General features: G+C 43.2%; 1 protein-coding gene across 2 annotated transcripts; it reads left to right on the forward strand.

Moving 5' to 3' along the window:
* The first annotated feature begins 215 nt into the window (after positions 1-215).
* Positions 216-15,203, forward strand: LOC106807682 (PAX-interacting protein 1-like). 2 transcript variants are annotated; one of them, XM_014810102.1, is made up of 16 exons: positions 216-400; positions 3,334-3,471; positions 3,757-3,800; positions 4,469-4,532; positions 4,843-4,956; positions 5,252-7,708; positions 8,812-8,946; positions 9,261-9,382; positions 9,796-9,980; positions 10,108-10,255; positions 10,658-10,760; positions 11,571-11,739; positions 11,829-11,929; positions 13,478-13,606; positions 13,739-13,814; positions 14,124-15,203. In XM_014810102.1, exons 1-16 carry the CDS (start codon positions 305-307, stop codon positions 14,216-14,218), a joined length of 4,176 nt encoding a protein of 1,391 aa, XP_014665588.1. In that variant the 5' UTR covers positions 216-304; the 3' UTR covers positions 14,219-15,203. The 2 variants fall into 2 exon arrangements, with proteins under 2 accessions (XP_014665588.1, XP_014665590.1); XM_014810104.1 differs by having other exon boundaries at positions 8,872-8,946.
* Positions 15,204-15,263: the final 60 nt, after the last annotated feature.

A 15,263-nucleotide genomic window follows, 5' to 3' on the forward strand; every position in this document is an offset into this window, starting at 1 on the left:
GATATACCATAGACTCACATTTGATTTAAAATAACACGCGTTCAAATACACAAAAACATACTTGGGAAAATAACAATTGTGTCGAAGTTTGATTAACGAACAATTGACACCGTGTCGTAAATCGTATGCTTATCCGCCAAAACGTCAAACCTTGTTCCCTGATCTATTATTTTTGTTAGCGTGGTGACTAGTAAAGGATTTATCGGTTATGTAAGAGATTGGGAATAAGGTTCGAAGCGCGAGAAAATAAATAGTTTCAATGTTAGTTGTGTTTAGTGCCGATTAAGTTAGTATTTTTTTCGAAATGTTGTCGGAATCGAACTGTAAAGTTGAGCCAAGAGTGCCGGAAGATCTTTTTAAAGGCATTAAGTATTATTTCATTGGAAGGATCAGCAATGAGGTAGGTGAAACACTCCAAAGCAAAGGTCCAAGACCTGTCTAACCAAAATTATGGGCTCAAGGATAGGGCCTAGAGCCTAGACTGCTAGTAGTAGTAGTACTACTACTAGTACTAGTAGAGGCTAGAGAGTCCAGTTGACAGTTGTGTACATTATAATTGTATTGTACATTGTAAATTGTATACCAACTTGTACACAGTGACACACTATGCATTAATTATCGTGTATGTATAATGCGATAGTTTATTTATAGACATTCACTGATTCAGTTACTGAGACTCAGTCTCAGACTCATAGTCATAGTCATACATACTCATACTAGTCATGGCATTGTCAACTGGCATTGGCATTAGACAAACGACGTGGATATTCGGCAAGAGGTTGAAAGCTTGCTTCGTCGGTCAAGTGACGTCACGTCCGTACGGACTCAAACTCCTGTTTTAAGGTGCATTGTGACCCTAACCCTAACCTTAACCCTAACCCTATTAAAAACAAAATTAATAAAATTTTGTACAGTCAAAACTGTGACGTATGTCTGACGTATGTGAGCGACGAAACAAGCTTTCAACAGGTCTTTTGCGGATATTCGTCCGAGCATCGGACACATGTTCGTATGCGCTATTCGTCCGAGCAGTTGTTGCGCATGCGCTGTTCATGTTGCATGCCGCAGTCGCACTGCACGAGTGCCGGAGGTAGGAAGTGTGAAGGGGGGGTCTGGGGGGTCTCCCCCCCCCAGACAATTTTTAAATGTAGATGCTCTAAAATGCTATTTACCCTTTAGATTTTTTGCCCTTTAGGCTGGGGGCTCGTAGCGTTTTGCTACGGCAGCCCTACGGCTGTGACGCCCCTGCATACATGCGTTGCGTATGTGGTTATACACCATAGATAGTGTTTGGTACAATCACTCGCGTATATAAGAGAACCGAGTCGGTTTATAGTTAGTGTTAGTGTTAGGGTTGGGGTTAGGATTAGGGTTAGAGAGTAGGCGCCTCCCTATACTAGCATTATATTACATTTATGTAATACAACATGAACAGCGCATGCGCAACAACTGCTCGGACGAATAGCGCATACGAACAGGTGTCCGATGCTCGGACGAATATCCACGTCCTTAGCCATTACCACTCAATAACCACTATAATAGTATTACACTGCAAGTGCAGGCAGTCTAAATAAATTAAAATATGTCTGAGACTCGAGTCACTAAATCAGATCTCGTAGGCGCAGTAGGTACACTCTGCAAACGTCAAACGAAACGAGTCCCGGCCAGGCACACGCTAAATTTTTGCAGTGTGTAGGCTTACACGCTATCCCGGACTAAGTTAGCCCCGTGAATAGACGTTATCGCTAATCGGTAAATATCACCAGATGGCACACCACCGCAAAGCATGATGGGATGGAAAAGGGGGCATCGGTCGGCGCTCATAGGTATACGCATGGCTATGGGTGATAGGAAAGGGTACTAACTATCATATCTCGCGAATGAGTTGAGTTACATTTCTAGAAATTTAGATGAATAAAAACACATGTCTTAGCTATAATCTCTGTGAATTTTCAGTTTGTTGAAGCACGATTAGTCTACTTAATTACCAAATATATGCGAACGCTATCGCGCATAGGCACCTATTGCATGCAGCAGGCTATACGCATGGCTATGGGTGATAGGAAAGGGTACTAACTATCATATCTCGCGAACGAGTTGAGTTACATTTCTAGAAATTTAGATGAATATAAACACATGTCTAATAGCTATAATCTCTGTGAATGTTCAGTTTGTTGAAGCACGATTAGTCTAATTAATTACCAAATATATGCGAGCGGTATCGCGCATAGGCGCCTATTGCGTGCAGCCGGTTATACGCACGGCTATGGGCGATAGGAAAGGGTACTAACTATCATATCTCGCGAAGGGGTTGAGTTACATTTCTAGAAATTTAGATGAATATAAACACATGTCTTAGCTATAATCTATGTTAATTTTCAGTTTGTTGAAGCATGATTAGTCTAATTAATTAGGAAACATATGCGAACGGTATCGCGCATGCATACTGACGCCTATTGCGTGCAGCCGGCTGCTAACCGCTCGTGGCGGCGGCGGCGCTAGTAATGCCCCTTTTCCTATCCCATGATGCATTGCGGTTCCGATTGGCGATAAGGCTTATGAATATGAACATAAGGTGGGCCAGGCCCGCTTTGAAGCGTGCTAAGTTATCCCGTGCTAATTTGTGTGTGTACGCAATCTGGAGCCATGCGCAGGCTATATCTCAATATACGCATGCGCATAGCTTTGTTTGGGTTAGATAAAAGTACAGTAGCGTGTGAAATTGTGTCTGCAATTTTGTTTTCAAATGATCTTCACGTCCATCCGGAGAAATTGAGATACTGTTACAAGGTAAATGGCAAATGGCAAGTTGGCCATGGTCACTTGCCCAGAACTCAATCTGTGCATGGTTTTGCCCCCTCTCGCCAAGATAAAAAATGGTTAGGTATGCCCCTGGTTGTATTTGCTGAAGTGTGGTCGGGCTCTAGTCTAGCATAAGATCTCTTCATAGAATCACAAAGAAAACGTAACCGACGTAAAAGGAGAGAAATTTGATGAAATCTGCAAGTTGCTTTTCCTGTCCAGAATTGAATAGAGAGCGACCATGGAATACTTTCATATTCACCCATGTAATATTAAAGTTTGATATACTTGGACCCTATTGCAATCAAAACCAGTTCATAACAATCTAAATATGAGCACATGAGTGTACCATTTGATCTTTTAGAGTATTGACAGCAAAAAAACTGAAGTACAAACTTATAGGAGCTGAATCAGCAGCTCTATCCAATAATTATTGCACTGAAAGAATTATTTTTTTGCGCATTTCTTAAATGCAGGTGGTTTGAATCATTTTGGGTAAGGAATTGCTATTAATTTTTTTTCCGTACTTAGGTTAAAAAGATGCTAAATGATGGCGGAGCAAAGAAGGAATCATATCTTACAGACATGGTTACACATGTCATTGCTGAGAACGGGGATAGTACAGAAGTTTCAGAGGCCAAAGAACTTTTTGAACTTCCTGTTGTGCTTGTAAGTATTTACTTTGGCTACAAGCAGTGTGCAGTGTTTACAATTTATGCGTTTGACCAAAAATTCACAAATGCAACAAATTATTGGATTGTACATCATTACGATGTACAATCCAATAATTTGTTGCATTTGTGAATTGTACCTGTTGTAGCATTGATGTTCAATAGATTTTACATTCTAACTCTGAGAACATTATTTATTAATATTAGCCATATTTGTCACAAAACTGCATATCTAGAGTGATGCATATTATTGGAATTGACCTTTATTTGTGAATGTTTTCAGGAACGATGGGTGATTCTCTCAGTGAAATGTGGATGCCAGCTTCCGTATCCTTTATTGTCTGAAGTTACATAAGCATTACAAGTGCATAAATAACAAACAGTGTACAGTAGCAATGTGTGCGTAAGTTGGTAATGAACAATTTGTTGTTGTTATTGTTATTAACTTTATATATATGTATTGAAAAGTATTATTTTGAAAGTGTGACGTAACCACTGGATGATCATCACTGAAGTGTGTCACTGTGTCTATGTAATGATCGTTTGTTGCACGTACAGTTTACTGATATTAAATCGCTACTAGTCTATCTATACCCAGGGTGCGAAATTAACGCCAAATACTCCCTGTTTTATTGTCGGACTCCCTGATTTGAAATATGCAGGAGTCCGTGTGACTCCCTGAAAATTCTGCTATACTAACTAGTTCGTTCCAGAGCACGGCCTCGCGGAATTACCGTATTTTTTCAGCAAATGTCCAAAGAAAATTTGGCAGCCGTGCAAACCGCATGAATCTTCAAAATAACCACATGCATTATTGTTTATATATTTATTTAATTTAGAACCTCAGACTGCGGACTCCCTCATTTTGCTGCGGACTCCCTCTTTTTGTGGGCAAAAAAAAAAGAAGTTAATTTCTACCCCTGTATATATATCTGTATTACATATCGAGTTTATAGCTGCATACCTGTATTTTCCTTAATACATATTTTGCTCAGTTTGAATGCATTCAACCCAGAGTCCAATCAGCTGTTTTCAGGTGTAGTCGCATGTACATCACAGGTAAGACATAACCCCCTCTGATATTATCTTATAAACTAAGTAGTTGAAAACGTATTTGTAACGTTGTACCGTTAACATTATCATTATAATGTTGTTTATAATGTTATACATGTTATAGCGTTGTTTATAACGTTATAACGTTGTTTATAATGTTTATAACATTTATCACCTTTTTGTAATGTGTGATCTTTGAGTTATTGCGGATGCCTCTGCAAAGCTGTCATCTAAACTAATTAGTTGAAAACGTTTTTGTAGTGTGTGATCCTTGAGTTATTGCTGATGTCTCTGCATTTCTCATGTTTATGTGCAGCTGCCAGCGAATGATAGCAAGCTGATATGGGTGATGGTGACATACAATGGTGGTCGCTTCCAGGTGAATCTTAACAAAAATGTAACACATCTCATAACCGGCTCACCGTTCGGGGTAAGTATCAGCAGTACTATTCCTATTCTGGTGTGATTTGTAATTTTGGAAATAAATACCAATTATGCTATTCGTAGGTACGATCTTTCTTCTGCAGTATCATCAGTGGAGAACATACATATAGCTAAAATTCGCCAATCAATGGGCTTTTAATCCACTCATTGCCTAGAAGGTTGTTAGTCAATAGTCAGCAGAACAGTCTATCTATATTCTATCACAAACTTTAATTCGATAATTGCAGTGGCGACAAATTCTCGCTAACTTCTCATGTCTAATTCGCGGATATGTGTTACAGAAAAAATACGATTTGGCGATGAGACATTCGGACAGGGTCAGGATCGTCATGCCGGACTGGGTGACTGACAGCACCGCTGACCGTTGTCTACTGGACGAGACACTGTACCACCCACGACTCGCGAGACCACCCACCCCACCAAAGCCACCGACGCCTCCTCCCCCTCTTCCACAGCCAACTGTTCGAACACACCTGGAGTCGCCCAGGATGCAGGTGCCGATGTCAAACCCTCTGGGTGCCCCGCTCCTCGGCATGCAGCTGAGGGCACCGCCTCCCGGTGTCCACAAGCAGGGCGCCGGAGGCTTCAATCGTCTCCCGTCCCCGAAGCAGCGCTCCCAGTACTCTCCTCAGGGAATTCCGACGAGCGCCGCGTTTCAGCCCGCCATGATGTCGCCCACGGGACTGTTCCCGTCGCAGCAGCACAGTCCGCGGCAGGGACTCCCTCGACCCGCGCAGCAGGGTCACCAGCAGGCCGGCATGTACGCGAACCCGGCGGCGGCAGCGGCGGTGCAGAAGCAGCAGGCGGCCGCATTCGGGAAACGGATGGCGACGCCGTCTGCGGCGGCGGCGGCGGCGATGCAGCAGCGCATGCCGTACATCATGTACATGCAGAACCTGCAGAACATGCAGAACGCCGGCGGCGGCAAGGGGCTGCGGCAGACGCCGCCGCCGAGCAGCGGCACGGGCATCAACATGCAGATGCAGGGCGCGAAGATACAGCACGTGCGCGAGCAGGTGCCGCTCACCCTTCAGCAGGCGATGCAGGCGCGCATGCAGGCGATGCAGCAGGGCAACTTTCCGGGCATGATGCACCGGCCGATGGGCATGCAGGTACCGGGACAGGTGATGCAGGGAGCGTGCCAGGGCATGCCGGGACCCGGGCAGGGCATGCCGGGACCCGGGCAGGGCATGCCGGGACCCGGGCAGGGCATGGCGGGGCCCGGGCAGGGCATGGCGGGGCCCGGGCAGGGTATGCAAGGGCCAGGACAGGGAATGCATGGGCCGGGACAGGGAATGCATGGGCCGGGACAAGGCATGCAAGCGCTGAGCCAAGCCATGCAGGGTCCTGGGCAGGCAATGCAAGCCCTTAGCCAGAGCATGCAGGGATCTGGACAGGGCATCCAGGCACCAGGCATGCAAGTAATTGGGCAACCCTTGCAGGGTCCTGGACAGGGCATGCAGAGACCAGGTCAGGGTATCCAAGTACTTAGCCAGGGCATGCAGGGCCCTGGACAGGCCATGCAAAATCTTAGCCAGACTATGCAGGGACCAGGCCAGAGCATGCAGGTGAATCTCCCGCAGAATATGTCTGGTGGATTGCAGACGAACGCTGGTAGTGGCATGGTGCTCTCCACACAACAGGGCATGGCAGCTGCACGCATGGGCATGTCGATTCCTCCATCGTCGATGTCTACGAGCTTGGGCATGTCCATGGCCCAACAGTCGATGCCCAGCAACATGGGCCTGTCGAAGTCCCAGCAGTCGATAGCCACCTGTATGGGCATGTCCGTGTCCCAACAGTCCCTCGCCACGAGCATGGGCGGCACCATGCAGAACCTCGCGGGATTTGCAGCGAACATGTCGTCCATGTCTGGTGGTCACCCCACAACTCAGTCAGTAGGTGGCATGATGACGGGCGCACACAGCATGGGCATGTCTCCGATGCAGCAGGGTATTCCGAAGGCTGGCCTCGGCACCTCCATGATGAGAATCAGTGCGGCAGCAGCAGCGGGTGGCACAGTAGCAAGCAACATGGCTAGGATGGCCGGCGTGCCGCCGCGCAATCTGTCGCCTCAGCAAATGGAAACCAGCACCAGCTCGGCGATGCCGACGGCCAAGTCCGCCCTCGTGCGCATGATCAACAACCGGCTGCACAACCAGGAGGCGCTAGCGCTGCCGCAGGACCCCAACCAGCATCTCGGCCACCTGCAGAACATGATGGGCCAGCAGCTGCATCAGCAGCAGATCGCCGGCATGCACGCGAACGCCACATCGCCGCGTGCTCTCCGCAACATCAGCAACATAAGCCAGGTCCAGTGGCAACAGCAACATCAGCAGCAGCAGCAGCAACAACAACAGGTAGCAGCGGGAATGGGCGCTACGCCGCAGCAGTCGCAGACGATCTACCCGACGAGCGTCAACCAACTCGTGGCTGCCATGAACAGAAACCGACAGCAGCAGCAGCAGGACAACAAGATGATTCCGTCCGTGGTCGTGCCACCCGTGCCGGACGTCGTCCACTACTTCGGACATGATCCGCAGATCCGTGTGCCGGCCGAGCTTTGTCTGCTCGGATGCATCTTCGTGATCGTCGACTACGAGCGCATCGTCGACTCGAGCCTGCTGCAGTCGTGGTGGAAGGTGATCGAGCATCACGGTGGAGAGGTGCTGCCCACCTACCAGCCGCGATGCACGCACCTCATGTGCGACAACCAGAAGAGTGCCGTCTATCAGCAGGTGAGCTAGGCACGCGCGTGCGTGCGTGCGTGCGTCCGTGTGTGTGAAAGCGTTTGTGCATGCACACGTGCGTATGCGCATGAGTGCGTGCTTGTATGCGATGATTGCATGTGTGCGTGCAGTGATTGTGTGTGTAGGTGTGATGATTGCATGTGTAGGTGCGATGATTGCATGTGTAAGTGCGATGATTGCATGTGTAAGTGCGATGATTGCATGTACAGGTGCGATGATTGCATGTGCGGTTGTGCGATGATTGCATGTGTAAGTGCGATGATTGTTTGTGTGTGCATGTGCGGGTGAGGTGTATGGGTGAGTGCGTGCATGTGTAGGTGCGGTGATTGCATGTATGTGTGAATGCGCAAGATGTGTGATGATTTTGCGAGTGTGTACATGTGTGGGCGATTGAGCGTGTGAGACTGAGAGCTTGGGTGGTTGCGGTGATTGCACGTGTGCGTTTGAATGTCAGCTTGCGTGCTTAAATTGGTGGGGAATTATTATAAAACCTTGATAAGGACCACATAACCTTGGAAGAAGTAAAGGACAACGCGATCCCTTCTGTGTTCGCAAGTATCGCAAATTGGTGTGGAATTATTATAATACCTTGATAAGGACCGCATAACCTTGGAATACGTAAAGGACAATTGTGACCCGCTCCAGCAAAACCAGGATTAAGTAGGAAATTTTACAAATTGAGTTATGTGCATATCTGAATAGATCATTTAATTTCCTTTAAAATGATATATAATATTTGGCTATATCTAAAGAATTGACCGATCTACAGCAATTTGAAGATTGGAAACCGACTTATTCCGGAATATGCAGCTTTTGAGATAAAGCGTTCCGGGTATGGTGCCCAGTCGGGGATGAGGGGCCGCCCTTCACAATTTTTTTTTCTTCTTTTTTTTTAAATTAAAAAGGACCATAACAACCTAGAGATATCTGAACCTATAAATCCGGATTAAATATGCACTTAGGAACATATTTCAGAATTGACATGTGTGCGTGCTCATTACTCAAAACAATGACTTGCGACTTAGTCCCTATTATGCTGGAGCGGGTCACAATGTGTTGCCTTCGGTGTTCACAAGTATCTTGTGTTTTAGGCTGTGAGGGAAGGCAAACGCTGTGTGACAGCATACTGGCTCAACGACTGCCTGTTGCAGAAGAAGATGGCACCCCCATGGAGAGCATTACACCTGCCAACACTCTTTGCTGAGGAGAAACCGCTGAAAAATCACGTGAGTCGAGGCGGTAGGGAATATGCAGAAGTAGGGGCATCTTTCTTTTCCGAAGATATGTTGTTCTTCATTATTAAAAGCCTGCTGCTATTAATAACCTGATGATTTTAATAGCCTGGTGCTTTTTATCAGTGGCTTGGTTCATTGCATTATTAGGTTTCAAGTCACACGTCTGATAGTACTGTGATAATGATGATGATGATGATGATGATGATATGGTAAAATATTGTTTAAGCAATGCAAAATAAAACTATTTATATTATATAGACATGATTTTCGAGCGAAGGTTCACGTTCACAGGTTGAATTTTGCAGATAATATGCGTGTCAAACTTCGAGGGCGAGGAGCGCGTGATGATAAAGGCAATGATTGTAGTGCTGGGTGCCAAGTATACAGGCTTCATGACCCGGCACAACACTGTCCTCATATCCCGCAGGTAACCATGGTTGCGAATAGTGAAAACAGGTTGTGCTCATTATGCTTATCAGGTTGCTATGTTAGGTTATTAGGTTATGCTTATGGTTATTAGGTTATGGTTAAATGGTTATTAGGTTGCTATGTTAGGTTATAATGTTATGCTTAAATGGTTATTAAGTTGTGCTTACTAGATTTCGGTACCATGCTAATTGTATGTTTAGGAAGGTAATTTGCCATCTCTCACTTGTCATAGCCACAATATGATCGGAAACTGTGCTTGTTTTAATGGTTGGTGTAATTATATAAAAGATTACTCAATTTAAAATGATACGAGTCCATCAAGCCTTTTATGTATTTTAGTCGCTTCTGGTGGCTGCTAGAAAAAAAAAGAAGAAGATTATAATTAACGACGCTGTCTGTCGCACATTACAGACCCGACGGTAAAAAATACGAGAAGGCACGCCTGTGGCGCCTCCCAGTGGTCAACGTACAGTGGCTGCATGACCTCTTGGCGGGACTGACAGAGCCGCTGCGAGCGCCGGACCTGCCCAAGTACACCCAGATGCATGCTAGTGACCCCTTCAAGCTGGACGTTACCGCTCTGCCAACCCTCATGAGTAAGTAAAGATGAAGAAATGCTGGTTCTTGAATTTCATCATCATGTCATTTTACAGACATTGTAGCCATAATTGTACACAAGATGTGCAAATAGCAATGGCACATCTATATATTTGTTGCATGCAGATGGGTGGAAGTTACCAGTACCGATTGCACCAGAGCAGTGGAAGACCATGGCTGCAAACTGCCAGTTGCGCATGTTAAGACAAGAGGAGCACGCCAGCACAAAGAGGAAGGCATCACTGCCTAACCCTCCCATAAACAAGAAAGCTAGGTATCCATGGCTTCTTTCTATCCATTAATTGTAATCCTAGTAATGATAGTAATAATGTTGTGAATGTAATCATGAACGAGTGTACTATCTAGTATAGCTGTCTGGATGGCATAATGAATATTAGAATTATGTGAGCTTTACTACTAGTTGAATTTTATATAAAATTAAGAAATTTAATTTTGAAATATTAGCCAAAGTAGTCATCTCTGTGTAAAACTATTAAGCTTATTCTACATGCACCATCTATCACTAAAACCAACTTCAAGTTATGAATGACTTTGTATGTGGTATAGTTTTAAAAAACAATTACTTGTTATTTAAAACTGTTGTGAACAATTGGTGTATAGGCATTCATACTCTTATTTGCAATGCTGCAAGTGTTATTAAATGTGCAATTTACAGGTATTTTCCGGAGATCACTGAAGCAGAAAAGCAGAGTTCACTCTACAAGAAGATCGTTCTTTTTACCAGCTTCCCAAAAGACATTGTGGCTGATTACAGCAAAGTGAGATATTATCCTCTATTGTCATTAATCAGAAAACAGCCTTAGCACCTTCCAGCCAAGGGTTGAGTAAATACAGATTATTGTACTTATAGCTTGCTATGCTACTATTACAGACTGTTACAGTACTATATTATTGCAGTGATAGTGCTACAGTCTGCGAAATTAACCACTAGCCCGGTATCCGAGGCCAGTAAATTTTCCGTGGGGCCAATGAAACTGGTAAATGAACAAGCCCGATGGGCCAGTAGAAAAAAATGGAGTAAATGGTATATTAATGATATTTCAGCTTCTTTATGTGATGATCAGTCTGAGAATTTACCGAAATTCCTGATATTTTGTATGCAAATTTACCGATATTTACCGATAGGGCATCATATTCCCGATCTTAAGTAGAGGAAGTAACTAGTCAACACCATGCGTGTTTGTCGCCGCTAGAAGTCGCAACAACTTCCGGTCTCCGGTCCGGTTCAGTTTCTCTTTTCATGATATGATGATCATTGATTCGGGCCTGTAAAACCTAGTGTGGGCCAGTGAATTATACATTTCTACAGGCCCGCTGGGCCAATAAGGGTGGAAGTTTTTCGTGCAGACTGCTGCTAGTAAAATATCTAAGGTTCATCCAAAGGGAGATTGTTCTGTCTATCCTGTTTGTGTGATTCTATCATGTAGCTTGTTAAAACTACAAGTAAAATATCACCATGTTGTGTACGCATATAATTGTGAATATCGGCATTTAAAAACTGAGGCATTGCAACCATATTTGGCTACTTGACTGTAAAAATTATCATATGGCTGTTTTCTGTGTTGTAGAAGCTCATCCAGTTGGGCGGGGAGGTGGCCGTGTCACCACAGAATTGTACCCACATGGTCTGTCCTGCAGTGCAGCGTACTGTCAAATTCCTGTGTGGGATCAGCAAGTGCAAGCATATTGTCACACCTATGTGGATCGAACAAAGCTTCAGGGTTGGCATGTTTGTAGGTGAGTAGAGTAATGCTTTTGCAGAAATGTGATATTTTTTATATTCCCATTAGTTCTTGTGCTACGGGTTCATTTTCTGCGATTTCCAGATGAATCAAAATTCGTCCTGGAGGACATAGATGCAGAAAGAGACTTTGACTTCAATCTCAGGGAGTCCATGATAAGGGCACAAACGAAACCAGTGTTTCAGGTATAGTAACAAGTGCATAAAATTAATAAAATGTACAAATATTAAGGTAATGTAAGGGAATCCTTGTGTGGTTTTGACATCGCTTTTCTCCGTGATTTTTTTTACTCAATCGCGGTAACTGAAGATATATTCAGAATCACCACGTCTTGCAGGTGGTACTGGCTGAAACAAAAATTTTAAAAAGTTAAAAAGTTAAAAATAAAAAATTAATTCTATTCCTCAATAAAGGGCGATGCGTACAGCTAAACATCTCAGATTGAGAGCGTTACACAACTAACGCATAACTCTCCAGTGGTCCAGTTAGATTAGCCATCGATCTCCTAAACCGGGGATTCTGGGTTCGAGTCCCACCTGGTGGAATATTTTCTTTCTTTACTTTTTGACTGTTTCCTATGTACTTGTGCCACTTTTAACTAACCGTTAATTTCAAAATTTAAAAGTTTAGTAAAAATCCAGAATAAGCTATGGTAGATGATAATAATCCATACATCGCTCATCTGCCGCCTACTGTGGTGACTCTGGTGTGATCACTTCAGTCGTGCATAGCTCCACGTTTGTTAGGCCCCAATGTGTTCACATATGCGCTTAAACAGTGCGCGTTTACATTGTGTTACTATACATGCATGTATACATAGACAGATAGATCGTTTTTGTCTCAATATTGTTTATTGTTTGTTTCTCTGTTACGAATCTATCCTTAGCATCAAGTAAATAAATTTGAATTTGCTCTAAAAGTTGCTTCTACGCGTTTTTCCCCGAGCAACGCTGGGTACCCAGCTAGTGTTGTATGATATTGTCAGTTTTGTCTTGTGGAAGTAACACTGTGTCCAAGCCAGAAACAATTATGGTTGAATGTTTTGCTGTGGTTCTATTTGTCCTGACTTAATGAGGAACAACACCTAGGGACAGTGATTTTCCGAGATCGCGGAAAACGGACGGAAAATATGGAAACAGCCATTGGAAACGGAAAAGATGTTTTCAAATGGAAAAATGCGGAAAACGTAATTTGAACATATTACATGGAAATTTCAATAAAATCATTAAAAAACGTCGACAATAGCATTGGTTGTGATATGGTTTACATTCAGACAAGTTTCAGAGCAAACTGACTTACAATTACGTCTTTTGGTAGCCCTGTGTTTCGGTGCCAACCCAACTGTCAGTCAGTGACCAAATACCTTTTTTTCATGCAAATATATGTAAACGGAATTTTGCATTTTTGGTGTGTACAATCTCTATGGGAAAACGGAATTTCCATTTTTTCTTTACTTTGAAACGGAATTCATGATTTCCCCAAACGGAAAAGGCAATTTTTTGAAACGGAAAATCACTGTCCCTAAACACTTAACGAGACACCAACTTCGTAGACATGTGCAGGAAATTGTAGTGTATCACTTTGAGACGAAGGCTGTGCACAACCCTCATTTAATTTGCCAGAGTTTCTGCTGTGAACAATATTATGTCTGTTAGTATAATAACAATTTCCAGTTGATTGTGTGTTTTGTCTGCGTGCTTTGATGCTAAATGTAAAGTGGTCTTTTTGTGCAGGGTTTAACATTCTATGCAACGCCTAGTGTGCATCCCCCACCCACTGTGTTGAAGGAGATCATAGAGTGCGCTGGTGGCAGTATTGTCGTGAAACGACCATCGTGTAAAAAAATCAAGGAGTTGAATCAGGTATGAATAGAAAGTGTGATGTGTATAATGTTGAAATACTTGAACATTTGGAAATGTAAATTTCTGTCTATTCTTTTACTGATTTTCCTGTTATCTTGAATGACATCGGTTTTTCTCGTTTTGTGTTTTTAGAATGGATCAACATTCATAGTGGTGTCGTGCGACAAAGATGCCTTCCTTTGCAGAGACCTGATGAATTCAAAAATACGTAAGTAAAAAATGAAAAGTGAGTCAGCCGTTAACTGGTAGTTGTTAATATGAAGGATTACACAAGTCAACTTGCAGGTTAATTATGGTGCAAATACACAGAACAATCCTATGCTTAGCCAACAGTAACATTGGCATGTTCTCTACAAGTTAATTACCAAGTCATGTATATTAGTTAGCGATAGTTTAAATAAAATGTTTAGTGATTTTAAAAGCTTTCACCGGGACTTAAACTTCAACAGTGCTGGTGCGGGGACTATGAGAACTAGGACGATGAGCCTTGTAAAATGCTGTTTGTTTGTGTTTGCAGGGATATACAATGCTGAATTTATAATGATGGGAGCACTGAGACAAGAGGTGGATTTCGTCGCATTCATGATGGAGAGCAGTGCAGCAGAATACTGATGAGACACCTGCGCTACAACATAGGACCTCCAACTGGTCTTTGTGCTAAAATAATGTGTATTCTCGTGCCTTCTATTCTGCATTTTCTCTTCTGAGTGTTGGATCGAGTAATTTAGAGTGAAAAATTATATATTTATATAAAATTAATTGGTATGTAAGTGTTTCCAAATTAGACAAAGATGAATTAAATAGCAGTTTGGCTTGATGTGCACGAAAGAGACGTTAGTGTGCAAGTTGATCCATCAATAAGAACCATGTGCAGAGAAAACACGCAGCATTCCAAATTCATGTTTATATTCTATAATCTTTTGTTAGGATCGCACAATGCACTTCTTCACAGGGCACCGTTACTATAACTGCTGTCGGAACTATGAACTGTTGGCTCTGTTTGTATTATATGTAAAAGGAAGGCTGTGCCATGTTCATGTATTGTACCTGACTGAAGGTCATTTACCACCGTTAAGCTGAGTATATAGAGCATGTAGTTGCTATTTTTTACCCACTACTGAAGTGTAAGCAACTGTCTAACCTTTTAATGTGTGCGTGTGTACAACTGCTATATACTTGTATGCAAGTATATAGTTTTCCCAAGCTAGTCTAGACGTTTTGAGTCTTTAGTAGTTTACGTAGTGCATTTTGCTAGTTGTGTGTAGAATTAGTGTGTCACTGTCGTCGTCAATGTACACTCTTAAACATGCATCTTGATCTGTCAGAGGTCAAAAGAATACTATGGTAACTACGTATATGAAAAATATGGAGGTATTGTTCCTCTAGATTAGCATAAGCCAAATTACTGTGCAATTAATATTTGTGTTTCACAAAATTACCTTAGTTAATCATTTTATAATGTCAAGGTCGAAACACTAATCTAAATTAGGATCGTGGTATGTATTGGAATTCTTTGGTGTAGTTTGTGAGAGGGTGCATGTAGCATCTACATAATTCCTCCCTCACAATAGGAAAATATATGCCTGACATCTACCTATCCTCTAGGAACTTTTGTATTTTGTTACTATATTATTATCTTCTTTTACGTATCTTTTAC

The sequence above is a fragment of the Priapulus caudatus genome, unplaced genomic scaffold (genome assembly GCF_000485595.1).
Source record: "Priapulus caudatus unplaced genomic scaffold, Priapulus_caudatus-5.0.1 Scaffold228, whole genome shotgun sequence".
Lineage (NCBI taxonomy): Eukaryota > Metazoa > Priapulida > Priapulimorpha > Priapulimorphida > Priapulidae > Priapulus > Priapulus caudatus.